The 21,796-nt window shown below is 44.9% G+C and overlaps 1 protein-coding gene across 1 annotated transcript; it reads right to left on the reverse strand.

Moving 5' to 3' along the window:
• Positions 1 to 1,482: 1,482 nt before the first annotated feature.
• Positions 1,483 to 20,032, reverse strand: nek6 (NIMA-related kinase 6). The gene is made up of 10 exons (XM_086187813.1): positions 19,737 to 20,032; positions 10,866 to 10,966; positions 10,585 to 10,725; positions 9,089 to 9,151; positions 7,345 to 7,455; positions 4,824 to 4,932; positions 4,549 to 4,656; positions 4,230 to 4,324; positions 3,924 to 4,037; positions 1,483 to 3,396 (listed from the first exon to the last, which is right to left on the reverse strand). Exons 2-10 carry the CDS (start codon positions 10,941 to 10,943, stop codon positions 3,286 to 3,288), a joined length of 930 nt encoding a protein of 309 aa, XP_086043939.1. The 5' UTR covers positions 10,944 to 10,966; positions 19,737 to 20,032; the 3' UTR covers positions 1,483 to 3,285.
• Positions 20,033 to 21,796: the final 1,764 nt, after the last annotated feature.

Genomic DNA, 21,796 nt, shown 5'->3' on the forward strand with positions numbered 1-21,796 from the left:
AGTGTGTTTTGCAACAGTAAGGCTGAGGGTCCGAGGAGAGCTTTGCTTCAGCCCATCATGAGACATCAATGATGCTAACGATGACGCTAACGAGCACTGCCTCCGACCGACCGATGGTTCCAGCTGCTGTCTTGCCTTTCTGCGCCTCCATTTCTTCATGTGTTCCTTTGTTTTTCCCAGCGTCGTTCCATTTTCAACAATGTATGGACGTCTAAGGTTTGATTTCTTGGCATGTGTGGGTTGCAGCCCACATCCGGTGAAAATCTCATGTCCAAAGCACCTTTGGAAAAGTATTTGCTGAGAAAATGTTGATGTGTTCAATACTAATTCTAGCTGTTGTATACTGACATTAGAGAACAAAGAGATGGGAGGAGACAACAAATCAGGTGTGGAAGTGCTGGAATATTCTGACTCCCAACTGCGGGGGTCCTGTATTGAATTCAGTATCAAGTCCTTCTCCTCACATCTAAAGCCCTCCATAACCTGGCCCCCCAGTACCTGGCCCCCCACCCCTCCCCTGTGCGACGCCCTTCCTCAGCTCTTCTTCTGTCTGTCCCCACTTTCAAACTGACCACCGTGGGGCCAGAGCCCTCAGCTGCTCTGCCCCCACATCCGTCTGCTTGACTCCACTGGATGGTTCAAAGCACAGCTCCTAACCCACCCGTGAAGACTCGCCTTTCATTTTCTGTCTTTTATTTTTTCATTTTGCTATCTTGTATGGGAGGGTGTCCTTGGGTGCTCCGCAAGGTGGCCACAAATAAAATGTATCACTCTGATTATTATTGTTATATTCAGCTTTGACCCTGAAGACAACCCGTGTCGTCACCATGGAGCCGGCCAGAGAGAACTGATTCATCCAGGAGCACTCACTGGGCTGGATGTGGCCCATGGGCCAGATGTTGATCATCTATGTTCACGTACCTCAGCTGGAGAAAACCACATTTAAGAGGGTGGAGCCGGACATGAGTGACAGGTGGATCAGAGTCCTGGTTTACTAATTGTATTTCAACTGGAGGAAAGCTCAGGGAACTGAAGGAATAGACTCAAAGATTCCTGCACCATCATGGCTGTTCTTTTAGTGATAGGGTGCCCCCTGTTGACCATCGGATAGAATGCAGGTTTAAGTCACATGATGTTACAGTCAGAGTTTTGTTGCACTCAGAACTTTAACAGCAGAATTAAGTGCATTGAAGGAAATTGTTAAGTCAGGTGGTTTGGCCACATCCGTTTGACCCGGAGGAATTAACGGTGCCACTCTGGAGAACCGAATCATTCTTGGGTAGATTCTGCTGATTTAAGGGAAGTTCTACTGAAGTACAGTCATTTTTATGTCTGGTAGAAATGATCAAATGAACGCATTTATTTATTTCTTCGTTGACACCAAAAGGAACATACAAAAATGTAAAAAGACAAATTGTTCCTTTAAAGTGTTTAGTTGTGCTTCCCTGAGCCACTTTGACATTCAACTCTACTTAATTCCAAAGAAATGATCCATGTAGGGTCGTGCACTCGTAGCAGTTCATGTCTTTTTCTTCAGAGGAGGATTTGTGGTTCCCCTCAAGGTTAAACCAGGTGAAACAAGGAACACCGTACATGTCTGGAGACGCAGGATCACAGTGGCGCTCTCCTCCTCTGCCTCTGGTCCCGCTCAGCCGTGAATGAATACATCAAGAAGAATTCCCATGCTTGTTCTGGTGGCCCATGACCCTCTAGGACAGGGGCGTCAAACTGGTCCGGTGAACGGCACCCCTGCTCTAGGACCTCCTGCCGAGGAGCAGGCAGCCTGGGGGTGTCATGCGCTGGACCAGCATCACCCAGCTGGGACCGGTGGCTGCAGGAGGGCTCATCAACCAGGAGGAAAACACCCAGAGGAGAGGGTGAACGCTGCTGCTCTTGTTGCTATGCTGGGTTTCCCTCACGACACGTCGGCCATTTTATTAAAAGTATTCAGGATCTTTGAAGCATTTTAGTATTTCACAAATGTCATCCCAGATATTAGAATGTTTCCAGAACAAAAGGACGCACAGTTGAATAATGACCACGTTTATACATAACCATCATTTATAGACAGTCACAGGAAGTGGAAATATCATCATTGCAGGTCTCCCTGAATCCTAGACCTGCATTTCTCGTGTCATCAGGGTCCATTTTGGCAGATCAGAAAAATGACAGCAGGTCTGACACAAATTGCAGAAGTTGGTGGTTTCTGGTGAACTGCATGCGTGTGCTGAGGTGCAGCACCACCTCAGAGACGGGATGGACGCTCGAGGGGTTTCCTGGGACGCCAACCTAGTCAACTTCCACATATTGGTTGTTTACAGATTCGGACATGGAAGCCATGTAAGAAAGGTCATCCTTTGAGTAACACTCATTTATTGAGATATGACAGCTTTTTCATCTCAGGGTTGTTTTTTATAAAATGATTTTACTACAAAAGAGGAAGAGTTGAGCTGGTGGAACAATGGCAGAAGAACTGAAGCAAACAATCTGAGCCCACGTGTGTACAAGACAGCGTGAAGGGTGTGTATTAATACTTTCACATCAACATTTCTCACGAGCACAAGCTGTCATTAACAAATGGGTTCTAATTAAAAATTCTACAGGCTCGGCCACCCTGGAACAGGCTTTGATGGCAACATTCTAATGTAGCTATCAAATACACTTTCACGGCATCTCCTCTCCATGATGATGTCGACAGTTTCACAGTAGCGGTGGTCCCCACACACACACACACACACACACACACACACACACACACACACACACACACACGCGTAGGATCACAAAGGCCAATCTGGTTTTCTACATCACATTTGAATCCCAAAGATAAGAAAGTCATGAGGTGATGAGCTTGAGACAGAGAGCCAGAGACAAGTTCCCAGCCACAGGCTTGCTTCCTTGCAGGGGATAGACAGAAATATGAGTGCAGCAAAATGAATATTCAGGCGAAGCTGCAAGCCTGGTGACAACGATAGAGGAGGAGTGTTCAGTGCTCGGCTCCACTGCACACACTTCACCTGACACATGGGCCATGACTTTGGACTTCAACCCTGGTGAAGTTATGCAAAAAGACACAAATAACTTCCTTTAGCAAAAGAGATGCGCATTAATGCAGTCACCTCTCACCCTTCCACCTCACATCCCCCATGGAAGAGAGGAACTGGACGCGTTCACATCCCTGTCCACTGCTTTGAGTCTCTCTGGTGTCTCCAGGTGAGATGAGGGGACGCTCACGGTTCCTGCCAGATCAGGCAGAACAACGCTGGCTTGCAGCAGAGACGGTGCTCAGGTGCTGGATGTCCACAAGTGCATCTGTTTGGCGATTTGCAGCACAAAGACGATGTCCGGCCGCTGGTCTGGGTCCGGGTTGATGCACATGCTAACCAGTTCCCGGAGCTGTGAACACAAGCCTTTATTGGAGGGCACAACAGTCCAGTAAATGGTACCTGTCACTAAAACCCACCTTCAATATTGAACTAGACAAACCTGGCACCCCTGGACATGATGCAAGCTAAAGCCCTGGTTAATGTTAGAAGGTCTAATTGTCCAATGAAAAGAAATGGTGGTGGGAATGGGCGTGGCCTATCTCACTCCAGCAACCACATGGATACGAGGATGAAACTTTTGTGACATTGTATGCGGGAGTTATGAACCCAAAACAGAGGCCAGAGCATGAAAATGACACGGAACACATGTAGAAAACCTGGCAGACAAGGAACCTTCACTTCTCACGCTTTTCTTTTCGTTCCATCGTTCTGTTCTTTTGAATCTCTCCAGATTTTCATCTGTCAGACTGTCATGCTTTCACTGAGTCCCACCCTCACCAGCGTTAGCTTTCACACCTGCACTCATCTCATAGGTCATAGCTCATGTCACCGTGCTTGGCTGAAAGAAGGTTGCGTATGATGGAGGCGTTGCTCTACCTTGTCAGAGTAGTGGTCGGGGGGCAGGGGGGGGTAATCACACTGCTCAATCCTCTGGCACAGCGAGAGGAGGTTCATCTTGTCACCATAGAATGGACTGTGCAGCGCTGCCATCTGAGGACCAACATGGTGAGAAAAATCACAAGGTAACGACTTCTCTTCATCGAACGGGCCAAAGAAATATTGTCTAATATCAGGACACATTCAGGAGGAACCACGGTGAGTCCTCGCCAGCCTCCACCGGGGGAGACCACGTCAGCCCATCTGGATCAGGTCCAGAATCAAGGTTGTGGTGTCTGATCTTACTTCATACAGAAGACATCCCAGGGACCAGATGTCCGACTTAAAATTGTATCCATTCTCGTGGATCCTCTCTGGTGACATGTAGTACGGCGTCCCCACTGTGACAGGAACAGTAACAAATATGATTATCAGGGTTACCACTTGACAATGGCAACCACCCACTGATGGGCGTTACATCTTTATCAGCCAGAGGTGGATTTATGTGGCTGTTTAAAATCGTTCTCTCATTCCGTCAATCATAATGACATCACACAGCTGAGCTGACATCTACAGATGAGTTTAATATTCATATCGTGTGTGTGTGTGTGTGTGTGTGTTTCACCTAAGGAGTGTGCTGCGGTGGTTTTAGAGCTGAAGAAGCGACCTAATCCCAGGTCACCCAGCTTGACCTCCCCAGTGGCTGTGATGAACACGTTGGCTGGCTTGATATCTGGTTTGTGCATGCGCGCACACACACACACACGCACGCACGCACGCACACACACACACACACGCACCTACTGTCACTCAGATTTGACTGTACATCTGTAGAGGGTTGAGCTGAACGTGTGTGGGGACCTCGCTGCAGCTGCAGTCAGTCCGGGTCCACCCGTTTACCTCGGTGCATGATCCTGCATGAGTGCATGTGCTCCAGAGCGCTGCACAGCTGCACAAAATATTTCCATATCGTCCTCTCTGGAATGAGCCGCCTCTTCTTCTTGAAATACTGTACAAAACAAAAATGTTTGCAGTCAGTATTCGGACTGAAATGATTCCTCCAGTAACTCAAGTCATTCAGTTACTAAAACTCCTCCAGGCCTTGTTGGGGGGGCGCTGAGGGTCAGTATTGATCAGCTGAATTATTGAACACCAGAGTATTGATAGGCTTGAGTTAAAGTTTAGATATAATTTAATATCACAGGGCTGCAGCGTCTCTCCCCTCTGCATCAGTGCAGTTCTCTCTCACACACACTCACACACACACACGCGCGCACACGCACACGAGGTCTGGTGACTTCCTCCATCAGAAGGAGGTTTTTTAAAGTCGCCCCCGAAACCCAACTCACTTTCGTTTTTGTTTTCATGAATGATTCAGTTTCCACAGCAGAGCTGCAGGTGGAGGAGACTCGTTAATGATGGAGTTTATTAAAACACAGGAAACGACCGTGGTGGTGAATGACATCATTGACACCACCCAGGTGTGCTTGGAAGAGTAAACGGCTACATGAGGAGGTCTTTACGTCAGACCTCCTCAGAACAGAGCGACAGGTGAGGAGGAGAGTCCAGAAGGGAACCTGAGACCCCCCAAGATCCTGAGTTTGACTGTTTTAGTAGGAAGACAGTTGACAGTGGAGGTGGTGGTGGATTTCCGCAGAAATGCAGCCCCTCCTCCTCCCATCACACTGAGAGACACCCAGGTGGCTCAGGTCATGCCGGTTCCTTGGCGTAACGATGTCTCGGGACCTGAAGTGGGAGCTGAACATCACGGCCCTCCTGAAGAAGGCCCAGCAGAGGCTGTTCTTCCTTCAGCAAATGAAGAAGTTCAGGCTGCCGAGGCTCATGATGGTGCAGTTCTACACGTAGAGTCCATCCTCACCTGGTTCCCTGCTGCTGGAGACATCTCTAAGCTGCAGTGGGTGATTCGCTCTGCAGAGAGGGTGATTGGCCATCCTCCGCCCTCTCAAGTCCCTGCACGACACCAGGGCACTGAAGAGGGCAAGGAAAATTATGGCTGACCCCTCCCACCACGGCCTCCTCACCCTGCTACCCTCTGGTAGAAGGTTGCCACTGCCAAAGGCCACGAAGGCCCGCCATTGAAAGAGTTTTTTCCCTTCTGCTGCCAGACTCCTTAATGACTTTGGCATTCCGTCCACCGTTGCCCCCTAGTGGCACTACGTCACCGGGAACATTGTTGCACGACAAACTCTAACTATGCACTTTGTATTGATTTGGATTACACTGTTGTCTTGTGTGCTTGAATGAATGCACTCATGTTGACGTCAAAACAAATTCCTATGTGTGGGACACAAATGGCAATAAAAGGTATCTGAATCGGACAACCCACACAAATCTCACGAGACTTGAGCAAATAAAGAGTTTCCTCCCAGAGGACGGAGGAAGGAGCGCATCTCCAGAACCAGAAGCTGGTGTGGTGCCGGTGTCTCAATGAGGCAGGCCGCCATGATAAAAGACAATTTACTGAGCCAGAGTCACTGGAGCACTGATCCCAGACCTGTTGGCATGGAAAAAGAACGCAGATCCTTGACTGAATGAAGCATGAACACACAATGTAGAAATACCTCATGACTATGAAACATCTTTCATGTCATTGTTCCCTCTTTTTGAAAAGTCATCATTGTCATTGCTTTGTTGTACTTTAGTGGCTCTCTTATCGGGGCTTCGGTTCCTAAACACAGACGCACAAACTCATGAGAGGAGAAGAAGGTGGTGCGTTGGTGAACCGATCTCTGTTTGTAATCCAGTAAAAAGTAAAGTAAAAACAGTCAAAGTAAAGTTACTGTACTTAGTACTTTCACATCAGCGGTTCATACTTGTCCATTCAGGGACTTGTCTTGTTTTGTCTTTTGGAGAGTACCACTTCTCTTAAATGAAGGAAAAGTAACAGAATTGAAAAAAATTGAAGAAAGTGCAATACTTCTTATCCGATTACTCGATTAATCGCCAGAATAATCGATAGATTACTGGATTACTAAAAGAATCGACAGCTGCAGCCCCAGTCAGTATCAGAGTTCCCTTGCAGGTTCAGGTACATTCATGACTTCAGTATTTCTGCTGACCCATCGCAGCTTTTCTTTGTCCATCAGAGAAAGATAGCATTCTGTCTCAGACTACTCTCCAGGACTGGCCCTGCCCCTCAGCTCCACCCATCACAGGTACACATGCCAACCAATACAACACGCTCCCACCGGCAGGCAGAGAGCACGGCCGGTCAAGAAGGGAGGGACAGCTGAGTTTCCTCCGGCGTCCATCAGCGTCAGTGATAGTGGGTTAGTAGAGGGAGTGGAGCTGCATGCCAAGGGCTCCAATGCTAAGAAACAAGCTCGCTTCCCATTTTATTAATATTCAATATTCATTCATATTTAGACCCTTGTAGGAAGACTTGGTGGTGAGAGCTGACCTTTATCATCTGGGACAAATCTCCAGCATCTGCCAACTCCAGAACGATGTTGAGCTCACTGTCTTCAATGAAGGAGTCCAGGTATTTGATTATGTTGGGATGATTGAGCTGCTGCAGTGGACAAACCAGAGAAAACGGAAGGTTACAATCTGTCAGTAGATCAGTGTCGCAAAGAGGATGTCACTGATCACGCTGGCTGACGTGCTGGCAGGATGGCGTGTCTGTCAGTCAGGAAACGCTGCGCCATCTTTACTCCTGTCTGTATAGGTTTCAGACATCTTTGATAGACGTGCTGGAATAGTCAGCGGGAACACTTGTAGCACTTGTATACGTAGACATGTCTCTCGTTCAGTCAAAGCTGCCATGGGTGTAAGCAGAGTTGTGTGCACACGCACACACACGCACGCACGCACACACACACGTATGGTTGGAGGACCTATGGAGGTACAGAGACGTTACCCAGGCCAGTCAGGTCAGCTTTGCTCTTCTATCTGGGGATGAGCAGCTGATGTGAGAAAGAAAAGCTCCAAGAACACAAAATGAGGCACCTTGAATGGTGTTGAGGTGTTTGTGTGAGTGACAGCCACTGACTGAGTGAGCTGTGCTCCCAGGTCTTGGGACGTTAATGACACCATTTGTTTTCCCGCGCAGACAAGAAAGAAACCAGAAGCTACACATTTGGCCGACATAAGAACATGTAGAGGCACAAGTCATGTCTTGCAGAAGAAGAACTGGAACATGGTTAAAATAATAAGTTCTTCTTTTCAAAGGCGGAATCAGGCAGGAAACATCTGAAGACAACGCACATGAGATGGGAGGAAATAAAATGAATGACGATAAACTGCACCTGCCTCCGTTGCTTCATGGATGTTCTTTAGAGGCTTTTACATTAGAGGCTAATGGTGGGTTTTGAGGTGTTTTACCATCATGAATACTGGTAGTTTATTGTTTCTGTTTCCTTGTATTAATGGGATGGACTCTTGGAAGGACAGCTCAGTAGGGCTAAAAGAGATCCTGATACGACCTGAACTACATACAGTCCTTCTTAAAGTACCAATACCACTACGATGGGGTCTCATGACTTTTTTTAGCTGTGGGATATAGAGATACTGGAGCAGTATACTGTACAATGCTAATGTTGGCATCCCTCTGTCTGTAGTCACCACATGCCTGCTCAGACGCTGTGTGTACGCAGCTTTTCACGTACAGCTCAACTCAACGTGATAGTGTACCAGTGACTCAGACAACCACACTCAACCGCCTGTACTCAACAGCCTTTTGACGTTTTAGGAGGCTCGCAGGTTGGTGGTAGTCCCAGGGTACTTAACGTTTGTGTGACAGCTCACAAACCGCCTTACTTTTGTCTAAATCGTCTCTTTCCTTTTTGTCTTTGAACCCAAAATGCTCCCACACATCTGCGTTTAAGCTTGCAGGCGCTGGATTTACACTCGCCGCCATTCTCCTGAATCTTTCAGCTCTCACCCGATGTGAAAGGCGTAGTCGTCTGGGTAACTAGAAATGCTCTACAGCGACACCAGCGGCTGGCAGCCAGAACTGCTCTTCCTGCAAAGTGCAGGACACGGGGGATTGGAATGGGGCTCAATGTATCGATACTCAGCTGAAAAATCAATACTCTCTGGGGAAACTATCGATAAATATCACAGGACTGATAAAACTGCTCAGCCCTACTTGTGAGGACCAGATGTAAATGGGTGACATCAGTGGATGCGGGCAATGGTTGTACCTTCAGCAGGTCGATCTCGTTGATGCAGTCCTGACGAGCCTTTGCATCCATCATCTCAAAGATCTGCAAAACATATCAGGAGATGATAAATAATCCAAACTGGTTTTCTTCAGTTATTTAGTCAGAGAAATTTTGAAGAACAAATCAATATGAATAACGATGTGCTAGGAAATCTGACCTTTGAGGTCTATAACATTGTTAATTTTTACACATTAGCATTGATAATATCGAAGTAATGAAAATACAGTTTTAAATGTAAATGTTCAGGTTCCAAAACTTTTACTGGTTCAACTCAAGTTCAATATTTCAAAAATTCTGAGATTAAGTGCCCACCAGAGGAGAGGTGGTTTTCAAGGGTTGAATGTTTTAACACCCTTAGGAACGTAACAATGAACAAATAATTAGTATTTAATTATTTTATCAAATGAAAAACATCCTTCTAGAGGTCAAAACCAGCTGAAGATAAAAATGGTACTAACTTACTATGCAGTATATCACCATAAACAGTATGTAGTATAACACCCAGATGAAATCAATGCTCGGCCAAAAATAAAAACCCTTTACTGAGGATTACTAAATTCAGGTTCATTGAATGATGAACGAACTGATGATAACTTTTATAGTCTTACTGAAATGGAATATATTACATGCATAACCTTCCTAGTGTTAAAATGTGACTTTTTTTCTCCCATTTTTAAGTGTTTTCAATACAGGTGTTTACAAATACCTCAAAGATGTTTTCAGTGTCAAAGATTTTAGTTCTCTCAAATCTTCCCAAAAAAAAAGAGATGAAGTTCCCATTATGAGCGAAGTTCAGAGCACGAGTAAGCTGATGAACGGGCTTCATTGTTTAAAACCACGACACAGGAGTTCACAGTGTGGCAGGATCGATAACAGGCCTCCTCAATCACGGTCCCTCCGAGGCCAACTGGCATGCTGCAAGCTGGCATTTTCAGCAGTAAACTGTCCTACGAGTCAGTTCAGCCGCCAAGAGACCACATGCCCACAGAGGATGTGCAGCAACACGCCTGAGTCACGCAGGGTAATCACTGCAGCTTCCTTCCTGCCACCAAGATTGACAAAGATCTTCAGTGACTCACAAAGTCGTTCCCTGAATTATAAGTCCATGTCCATGCAACTGCAAAGTTGCAAAAAAAAAAAAAAAAAAAAAGACTTGCAAGGCATTTAGTGAAAAAAATTCTTAACATTAGAAATGTGGATCTGTTTTGTCTGCTAAGTTTGTTTGAAGAAACACGTAGATGCTGCAGCGCCGCACAACGGTGCGTCTTTCTGTTGGCTGTTCAGCGAAACTCTAGACGTTTGCAGTCTTTATTGGTCGGGATATGCATTTCTGCACCAAGTCCTTAAATACAACCAAGACAATCCAACATTTCACCATTTGCTTGTTGACCTGAAATTCAGATCAGACTGGCTACAGAGAGACGGCCCTCCATTCCTGATCAACTAGATGTTCAACTCAAGGAGCATCAAGCTACCTGGACTTTCTTGAGTGCCACGAGCTGCCCTTCAAGCAGGTACGTGGCTTTGTAGACCTCGCTGAACTGGCCCCGCCCAATCTTCTTCTCGATCCGGAAGTTTGCCAGAGTGCAGCAGTACTTACAGCTTTGCACGTTTTTCTGAACAGGGAAACATAAATATTCAAAAGTTTAACAATGTCCCCCGGCCGTACCACCACAAAGAACAGCAAAATTTGTTGGTAGAGTTTTTGCCTTTGGTTGGGCTAAGGAGTCATGACAGGGGTAGGAAACCCTCCTACCTGATCCTCCTGACCAGGTAACTTGTAGAGATTGTTGTGGTTGTCCACAGCGGGTTTGTTGTTGTTCTGCGCCTCCATTGTGACATCACACCCACTCACCGCTGTAACAAAGAAGAAGTTACTTCAATTATGCAGTTACTTTAATTAATGTTTTTTTCAGCATTTTTTGCATTCATGTTTCCTGGACTTTCAGGATGATGTTGTCTGTGGAGCCTGTATTTATGTGAGGTACTACTGTGTATGATGCAGGCCTGGGTATCAAACCTCAATACTTACATGGCACCAACGGATCACTTCAATACTAACAAGTACTAAGATGTCTTGACATTTTATAGTCAATACCTTCATGCAATGTCAAGTTAAGACTGTTTTTTATGTTGTGAAACTGCTTTGTGTGGAGAAACATCAATCAAGTGTTGAAACAGACGTATTCATTTTGGTACACCGTTTTCTGTTTTCTTGGTATGTGAAAGATGTACGAGATCAGGTGTCACGTAATTCTCATTTTGTTAAAACTGACATTAGTTGGTATTGGGGGAGAAGTTATCATTGAGGGACCGAATCATATTCAAGCTTAAGACACCGGTATCAAACATTTCTGAATAACACGCAGCCTGGGGGCGCGTGCTGACAATGCAGCATTACTGCCCAGCAAAACATCAGCAATTTAAGATCAATCAATCCCCGTAGATGACTTTGACATTTTTTTGAACCCCTTTTTTTCTCTCTCAGACAATAAATACGTGTCATGAATTGTCGCATTTTTAATTGGTACCTCTTTTGCACGAACATTTGATTGCGTATTTATACGGAAAAAGAAAAACTCAACAGTCACCACCAATTTAACGCACCTCTTTAAATGATGCTGCATTGAGCAGCTTTGTGGGATAAACTGCTGGACCCTGCATGCAGCTGTTTTTCACTGCAACTGGCCCAGAGAATAGACAATAATATAACATCTAGGAAACTTTAGTAGAGCTTGGTGGAGAAGAGATAGGTTGGTGAGACTTCAACCACACACGACTGCTAATGAATCCCAGAGTTGTAGATAAGGCTTCAATTCTCACGGACACCTGCACTGAAGACAGAAAACTTGTGACAGCCAGGCACGGGTGCACTAACCAGCCACTCCACTCAGCAGACAATTACAGGCCTTGATGACGAGTTCACATGAAAGCGTGGAGTGACACTTTTCATGATGAGAGTTTCATGACCGCCATTAGGAGATAGTAGCAACTGGTACCAGCCATGAATTCAAGCAGACAACATTTAAAATGCTGGTTCAGTAGTGGAGTTCTGGAACACCAGTCTGTCCTCCCTGTCCAGAGAGGGAGACCCTTGAGGTGATGGCTGCACGTCAAAAGTATGACAAAGGAATCAGAGGCGAGCAGGAGCAAAGTAAAACACTGAAGGACTGAATGGACTGGAATGAAGGAGCTCATTCTAAGCCAATGGGACAGAACTTCTCTGTAGGAGATGATACACAAATGAATATATCGCTGTGAATCACGGTGAGGTGGTCACATCATTGTGTCCTCCTGGCTTTTCTTGTGACAGTACTCATTCTCTGGGACCTTTTTTAACAAGTGTACTCAAACACAGACAGTGCAAAAGCATTTAGTGAAGCAACAACTGTGGATTCCAGGCCGCTTCATCACTGCAGGGAACTGAAATATTCATCGCTTGTACCACAAACAGGCAACAGGTCTCTCAACTGGGTTTGTTGAAACTTGCTCCTCATCTTGAAACATTACAAGCATTATTCTGCACCACCCCCCTCTGATGAGTCAGCTTTAAGTATATATCAGCAAACGTGTGCCCACTTGTGCTAAACATAGCTCTACTAACCATTATACTGTCAGCAGTCCCCACTGGGCCTCAAGCCATGACTGACATGGCACCACATCTGTAACACACACATCAGGCTGCTGACTGTACTGTTGCTCTACAACAGATCTGTGGAGCTCCAACTGAGGTTTTCCACTAGAACACACTGAAATAAATCGGCTGAGAAAACAACTCACACTCCAGAGGAACCACCTCTGCTAGGAACTCAGATTTATGAGTTCTTTCTAATCCAGAGATTTGGTGGTCAGTAAGCCTGCCTGGTGTTATACAATGCCTGACTCTTCTTAGTGAATCCAGAAAACTAACCTATATTGTAACTTTACACCCCCCCCCCCCCCCCCAGCCTCTCATTGTGAGCAACTTCAGCAGGAAAGAATGAACATCAAACCTAAAGAACCAGGTCAGATCCAGCCTCACGCATGGAGAGTGTCAAGGAATGTTGGGCAGGTTCCTCCACAGGCTGCAACAAAAACACCTTCCTAGAATACCAGACTGTCTTCATAGTCTTAGAATTAAATCAGCACTGTTTTCCTGACTGGCTTCCTGAGAACACTGCAGGAGTGCTTGTGTGGTGCTGTGCTTGACTTTTACTCGAACAGATGATTCATTCAAACCTCTTTCATATGTGAAAACAACTGAAATGCAGCTCTGTATTCTTCAAAAGTTAATTTTGTTTTGATCAAATTTCCTGGAACTGCTTCAAAATGTTCTGCATGTATCTTCCTCTCAGTTTCGTTACACACGGTATGATTCAACAGCCTTGAAACAATTACAAAGACAAATATAACTTATCAATGTAAAGATATTTCTTCAGGAAATGTGATTCAGTGAAAGTAAACGCAACAAACTTTGTAAGACCCAGATTCATAGAAAGATAAATACAGACTGATTTCCTGTCCTTGCTTCTTTAGTCAAGATTGTAACAGGTTTTACTAAAGTAAAACTCCTGGATGGGTTCGTCCATGGTTCACTAAAAGATTCATTTATCATTTATGGACTTATATAATGAAGGGAAGCCCTGATTTTTTTTTTTTGTATAAACTGCACCAACATTTTGATTCTACAGTCCTCTGCTTTTCACCATTGATTCCATTTGCATTCCATCCAATTCATAGTTTTGCTTTTGTTTTGTATTTGAAAGTACTAACACTATTGGTAACTGACCACATGAAAGTACTAACACTATTAGTAACTGACCACATGAAAGTACTAACACTATTGGTAACTGACCACATGAAAGTACTAACACTATTAGTAACTGACCACATGAAAGTACTAACACTATGGATAACTGACCACATGAAAGTACTAACACGATTGGTAACTGACCACATGAAAGTACTAACACGATTGGTAACTGACCACATGAAAGTACTAACACGATTGATAACTGACCACATGAAAGTACTAACACGATTGGTAACTGACCACATGAAAGTACTAACACGATTGGTAACTGACCACATGAAAGTACTAACACAATTAGTAACTCACCACATGAAAGTACTAACACGATTGGTAACTGACCACATGAAAGTACTAACACGATTGGTAACTGACCACATGAAAGTACTAACATTATTGGTAACTGACCACATGAAAGTACTACCACTATTGGTAACTGACCACATGAAAGTACTAACACGATTGGTAACTGACCACATGAAAGTACTAACACGATTGGTAACTCACCACATGAAAGTACTAACACGATTGGTAACTCACCACATGAAAGTACTAACACTATTGGTAACTGACCACATGAAAGTACTAACACGATTGGTAACTGACCACATGAAAGTACTAACACGATTGGTAACTGACCACATGAAAGTACTAACACTATTGGTAACTGACCACATGAAAGTACTAACATGATTGGTAACTGACAACATGAAAGTACTAACACTATTGGTAACTGACAACATGAAAGTACTAACACTATTGGTAACTGACAACATGAAAGTACTAACACTATTGGTAACTGACCACATGAAAGTACTAACACGATTGGTAACTGACCACATGAAAGTACTAACACGATTGGTAACTGACAACATGAACGTTCTAACACTATTGGTAACTGACAACATGAAAGTACTAACACTATTGGTAACTGACCACATGAAAGTACTAACACGATTGGTAACTGACCACATGAAAGTACTAACACGATTGGTAACTGACAACATGAACGTTCTAACACTATTGGTAACTGACAACATGAAAGTACTAACACTATTGGTAACTGACAACATGAAAGTACTAACACGATTGGTAACTGACCACATGAAAGTACTAACACTATGGATAACTGACCACATGAAAGTACTAACACTATTGGTAACTGACCACATGAAAGTACTAATACTATGGATAACTAACCACATGAAAGTACTAACACTATTGGTAACTGACAACATGAAAGTACTAACACTATTGGTAACTGACAACATGAAAGTACTAACACTATTGGTAACTGACCACATGAAAGTACTAACACGATTGGTAACTGACCACATGAAAGTACTAACACGATTGGTAACTGACCACATGAAAGTACTAACACGATTGGTAACTGACCACATGAAAGTACTAACATTATTGGTAACTGACCACATGAAAGTACTAACACTATTGGTAACTGACCACATGAAAGTACTAACACTATGGATAACTAACCACATGAAAGTACTAACACTATTGGTAACTGACCACATGAAAGTACTAACACTATGGATAACTGACCACATGAAAGTACTAACACTATTGGTAACTGACCACATGAAAGTACTAACACTATGGATAACTAACCACATGAAAGTACTAACACGATTGGTAACTGACCACATGAAAGTACTAACACGATTGGTAACTGACCACATGAAAGTACTAACATGATTGGTAACTGACCACATGAAAGTACTAACACTATGGATAACTAACCACATGAAAGTACTAACACGATTGGTAACTGACCACATGAAAGTACTAACACGATTGATAACTGACCACATGAAAGTACTAACACTATTGGTAACTGACCACATGAAAGTACTAACACGATTGGTAACTGACCACATGAAAGTACTAACACGATTGGTAACTGACCACATGAAAGTACTAATACGATTGGTAACTGACCACATGAAAGTACTAACACGATTGGTAACTGACCACATGAAAGTACTAACACTATTGGTAACTGACCACATGAAAGTACTAACACTATTGGTAACTGACAACATGAAAGTACTAATACGATTGGTAACTGACAACATGAAAGTACTAATACGATTGGTAACTGACAACATGAACGTACTCAGACTAGGCTCATTTACCCTTTCCTGTGAAATGAAGTACTCTTGTTGCTCTTAGTACTCACTGCTACCCCCCAGGCGGAGGACTCCCTCACATGCTCCAGGACAGAAATGACAGCAGCTCCCTGGTACCTCTGCTTGAGGGTCATGAGGACATGGCAGCCCAGATGGCCTGACACTTTCTTCATGTAAATGAAGGTGAAACTGGCGTCCTCGTGACTGCACCCTGTAGTTTTATCATTCAATAAGTTTGGAAAGTGAAATAAATGATTAGATCTCACCCCTGCAGGTCTGTCACTCTGCAGGTCCATCAGGTCAACTGAACAGCTGCAGCTTGTCTCAAAAACTAGGCCATTTCAGTTCCTGGGATAAAATTCGTGGTAGTTTTGGAATATAGAGTGTTTCTACCTAAAACATTAAATATTTCATTCTGTGTCCAAGCCAAAATATACACACGTGTGTTAAAATAATCTTCACAATAATGTTTTTAGAGACCAAAACCAACAGTGGTGCTGGCGGTGTGCTACGGGCCACTATTCATATCTCTCCAAATTCACAGATGTTTAGTTATTCTGCGTGCAGTGGCATTTTTTTAATAAAAAGTGACAACCCATTCAAGACCTTTTTTATGAAACTGTTGTGTTTTTAATGCGGTCAGTTATTTTTGTTCACAAGCTCATACAGCCTACAGAAGAGTCACAGTTTGGGATTTTAGAGCCAAGTATTCAAACAAAAATAATTCCCTAACCCTAACCCATCAGGTACTGCATAACCCTAACCCATCAGGTACTGCATAACCCTAACCCCATCTCTAGGCTTTTACTTCCTTTCAGATCAGTCTTATCTTTAGGAAAATGCATTCATATCAATGATTAAGCAGTGAGACAGGAATACAATGGTAGTGTTGTCCTAGGTACAACTGCAAGCATGACCAATATTTGTATAATGACTAATGCGTCATCCAGTATTTGCAAGAATAATAGTCTGTGGTTTTAAACCCTCATCCAAAATCTATGATTTATGACCAACCTGCCCAATACTAGTCCAAATTTCCAACTTCTTGCAACCCTCAAAGGTCATAATGGGAGAGAATAACTGCCCGGCACTGCCCAGTATTGATTGGGGCATGTGAAGACTTCCTGATGGGTGGGTACCAACCAAACCTCAGGTCACTGGCTCTCTGCTGCAGCTGACACGTGACTAATTTTAGTCAGCTATTTGACCTTGGATGCCCTGGCATTTTCACAACCAGCAGCAGGCACCTTCTTAACACTGACTGGCCCCCACCTAGCAGTCATCATTCCCCCCTGCTGCATGCTTGCATTTACACCCACGAGCATGACGCTGCATGTGAGGATGCTTGAAGGACGGTCAGAACAGCTTTTCAAAGGACAAACCCAAAAGTTTGTTCGCTCTGAAATGACAGCACTTTTAAGACAACAGCCTGAGGTAAGCAGAGTAAATAACTTTAGACATCTTCCTTCTCCTTTTCCATCTTGTAGTCTGTTTTGTTTAATATGGTTTTTTATCTAATATTTTTCATAAGTTTGATAAAACTTACTTCATTTCAGTGCACGGACAGGATTCTGGATGGCTTTGATTCTGTCTGCCCTTGAACCCTTCAACCCTTGACCCCATCCCGCCAACACTGCATCATGGCGCATGACAGTCCTGACATCATATTATTTTTGGATGGCTTTGATGTCGTGGCCCCGCCCTTGAGCAAACAGCACTGCAGTAGTTAGAGGAGTTTATTGAAAACTTTTTGACATGATTACCCAAGCGTAGATGTTTCCAAACTCCTGCCACACTTCCACAGTCTATGAGTACCAAAACACCAAACTGAACTCATCGTGTCTGGTACAACAAACGCTTAAACCACTGCAGCAGCAAAAGGAGAAAATGTCTGACCAGGCGCTTGTTTACTGGAGCACCTCATGTGCTACGTCCAGAGGCGTTTGGGAAGGTGGGAGGGTCCTTCTGGTATTCCTTACTTTCAAGTGCTTCATGGGTGCGGCCCTGCACTGCGTAAGGTGGCGTAAGACTTGACTAACAGTCAAAGTTATTGATCTTCTCATCCTCCCAATAAATGGGGAGGCATAATTACATCTAATCAAATCACTGGTCTACATAATGAAGTTGCAATCATGAATTATAAAAAGCCGACCACCAGCTAAGTTGCAACCAAGTAACAATAAACAAAATGAAAAGAGCCTGTCACAATAATGCTGGTATCTCTTACTTCCTGTGACATCAGTCAATATCTGAGGGTAAAGCACCTTTAGCTTCAGCAGGATAACACCCACCTAAACCATAGACTGATGATTTGAGATGCTGGAGTCCAGGAGGCTTTGTTAGTTTGGTTCCTGTGCAGAGTTTCTCCTGGCAGCATCCTCTCATGATAACCTGAGGCAAACCAGTCCAGCTTTATGTGTGACGTAGTATTACAACACAGGAAGTACAAGGGCTAGCTAGTTAGCAAGCCAGTAGCTATCTGTGCAGTACAACACAGCGCAAACATGTCTGATTTCAAACAGGAAGGCCAGAGCTCCTGTAAGAGCATTCATGAGTAAATGTAAGTGGGAAAGTTGCAGCTTCAGACAAACGCACTTGCTCCGCCCACAAATACTTCACTTCTTCATTAATAAAGGACGAACTGATTGGTACAGGTGAGTCTGACGTCTAATTACAAGGAAAGGCAGTTTTCTTTGTAGAGCCTGTTTCCACCACCAGTTTGTCTCCAGGCTTCATGGCATCATAACAACATCCTCTGCCCTCAGAGCCTCACATCGACTGAGGAGAAACTCCATAGAAAACCTTTAACAGGGAAAAATGGGAGAAACCTCAGGGTGAGGAGGGGAGGAGGATCCCTCACCAGGAGGGACAGACGTGCAGGAGATGTTGTTACAATTACAATTACACACGCCAGTTGATGGTTCAATTGCACTCATGAACCTAACTTGACACGAGCCGTGGTCCACGTCTACTGGCTGACACGAAAGCCTTCAGATATTCCCCTCTTCTTCCTCCTCATGCCAGAGTTGACACGTTCCAGTATTCTGACAAGCACATTCAGGAGACTGGCTGGGCTCCCTCATGTTGCCCGTGCTTGGCGTTGATGCTCTTACCCGGGAGAAGGGGCACAGTTCTAAATGGTAGTAACAGTTAAGACTTAACTCCTCCGTTCAAATCAATGTGATTTCGATGAGAGTGAGAGAAGCTGAATGAGCTGGCAGCGTCACAGTGGCTTCCTGTTGTCAGCCTTCAGGGGAATGAAAACTCTCCAAGTGACTCGAACCAGCGCATGAGCCACCCTGCTGGCCGTGGCCCCACACAAACACATGAGAACAAGGTGAAGAGTATTTAGTACTTTTGTTGAGCCCAGACAGACACAGCTTCGGCTGTTCAGTGGTAGCTCTTTGTCGATCCGTTCAAAAGGCAGTTTCAAACCAGGACCAAAGCAGCGGCTAAATACTTCCATATGCTGGCTCGGAGCAGCAGGCTAATGTAGCTAGCGAGGCATGGGCTCGGTCCTCTGCAGCTCTCCTGAAGAAGTAAACACACCGGGCTCGTTTGGTGCGATGTGCCTCCCCCCAAACCCACACACACACACAACATGTCAACGCGTTACATGTCAACACACTGGCCTGCGCGTGCGTCCGCAGGGGCACCGGCCACATGGCGCCGCGTCCCCTCGTCTTACCTTCAGTCAATGACGGCCCGCTTCCTTTGGAGTTTGGAAGGTTTTTAAAAGTTACATCGGTCCGTGTTGTTGTGCAACTCCCCACATCGCCAGACACACAACCCCTCCTCGCCCTCCTCTTCCTCTTCCTCTCGGGTTGGTGTCGCTGCTGCCACGCAGGCTGCTCGCTGGACTCGAGCGGAGGGAGACTTGGAGGTCTGAACCTCCTCGGAGAAACACCAGTTTGATGACGAACCGTCGGTAGTCTCAGTAGTCTCTCCCCCCCGAGGTTGAGCAGTCGCTGGCTGGCGGGCAGGTCACTGTGCACACGTGACAAGGCGTGAGAAGTCTCACGTGCAGTCGCTAGATACACACTGGATAGGACTTTTTTGACTGGTATGATTTCTGACTAAACCATTTTTGAGCTGCAAAACAACGTGTGCATCGGCTGGTGACTGACTGGTAAAAGCTTGAAAGTGCGTAATTGTACACTGATAAATGTGCACGAGGAAGTCAGGCTGCTGCACATGCATTTTTATTGTGTTTTAGAATTTTCTTATTCTGTACAATGACGTTTGTTTTCTTCTACTGACTAGATTCCTAGTGTGCCTGGACTGTCTGTTGGGGGGGGGGGGGGGGCACAGAGCCTCCCTGGACACCGAAGGAGGAGAGCAGTTTTCATGTCCCAACAACACAAAGAGTGTTTAACCAAAATCAGTCTTTATCTGAAGGGTCTACAGTCATAAAAGTGACAGTTTTGAGAACGAGGTAGGCTCACTTTTTAAAGGATGAACACCAGGCCTGATGGAAACCCTCCCCTCCCACAGGCGCAGAGCAAGAACTGAATGAAACTTGTTGGCCAAAACAGGCGGCAGTACGGTGTGACACCAGTCTGCAGGACTGACTTGAGCTGACAAAGAACAAGACTCTGTACCTTCTGAGAGGCTTGTCCCATTGACTCATCTGGAATCTGCAGGATGATTGGACACCCAGGGCTGGCGCCAAAGGAAGTGTTAGGGTTCAAGTCTGGGTGTGTTTCATCAGTTCTGAACATGCCAGTGGTGCTACCCCTTGGGGGAAACCTCACCCACATGACAAGGGTTGTTTCAATTCTTTGGACATTCCACTTTGTGAGTTCAGGCGATCCGTGCGAGCCAGTCACCTCCAGAGCTCTCCTCTCGCCACTCAGTGCATTGAAGCTGCTGATCATTTCTGCTATGGTGTCAATTAGCAACTTGTTAAAAGCAGAGGTGGAGGATTAACTAAATAAATGGAATTGGCTGGAAAAAATGATATCTGAGTGAACGATGTACAAGAGTGAGAGACCACAGCTGAGGGTAGGTGGAGGGTTAGACTCCTGTGGCCTTTCCTTCCTCTTGAAGAAACAACAAGTTCTCTTGTCTGATGGACACAATGTGGTCCATGAAGTGGTTGTTTACCAGGTAAACTGACAGTTCCTCTGATGGCTTTCACTTCAAGCTGTCCCCCACATAAAAGTTGTTGAAGCCATCAACTCAACCACCTCGTCCTCCTTTCTTGTTCCCCGGAGGACATAGGAAGTGTGACTATGTGGAGACATGACACTCAGGATGAGTCAGTCCTCTACCTGCCCGTCAGCTCACCCACAGACCACAACATGAGATGAGCAGCATCAGCTTCCTCCCTCTGCACTCCCCCCTAATCCAGTGTGTTGGTAGACCCCTGAAATGACAGCTCATCAGAGGGGTCCCTGGAGTGGATCAGTCCAACCACGTGGTGTTTCTGTTCTTTCGCTATGGTTATGACCCAGATGCACCTTGCCTATGCTATCATATTATGGTCTTTTATGTTTTAAAAACAATGGAAGGATTTGATGCCCTCACTGTTGTGTGAATCCCTGCTAGTGATCTTTTTCAAAGTCCTGTATCCAAGGTACAAGTTCCAGTGTCTTGACAACACTTCCAGAGTGCACACAGAATCCTGCTGTGTGTTTCCCTCCTCCCAGGAGGTCATGTGATTGGCTCGGTGTGTTTGTGTGCTAGCTGGAAGAGCAGCACAGGTGGTCATAAAAATGATTTAAGGGTTACATTTTGGCCCTGGAA

This window comes from Aulostomus chinensis, chromosome 19 (assembly GCF_037954235.1).
Source record: "Aulostomus chinensis isolate RoL2024-O1b breed Wild chromosome 19, RoL_Achi_v1.0, whole genome shotgun sequence".
In the NCBI taxonomy this organism is placed as follows: domain Eukaryota; kingdom Metazoa; phylum Chordata; class Actinopteri; order Syngnathiformes; family Aulostomidae; genus Aulostomus; species Aulostomus chinensis.

Coding starts and splice junctions, on each gene's coding strand:
- nek6 (XM_086187813.1), bottom strand. CDS start 10,943: ATGGAGGCGCAGAACAACAACAAACCCGCTGTGGACAACCACAACAAT. Junction 9,152..10,584: donor TGGCACTCAAGAAAGTCCAG/GTAGCTTGATGC, acceptor TATGTTTTGCAG/ATCTTTGAGATGATGGATGC. Junction 3,397..3,923: donor CCGACCACTACTCTGACAAG/GTAGAGCAACGC, acceptor TTGTGTTCACAG/CTCCGGGAACTGGTTAGCAT.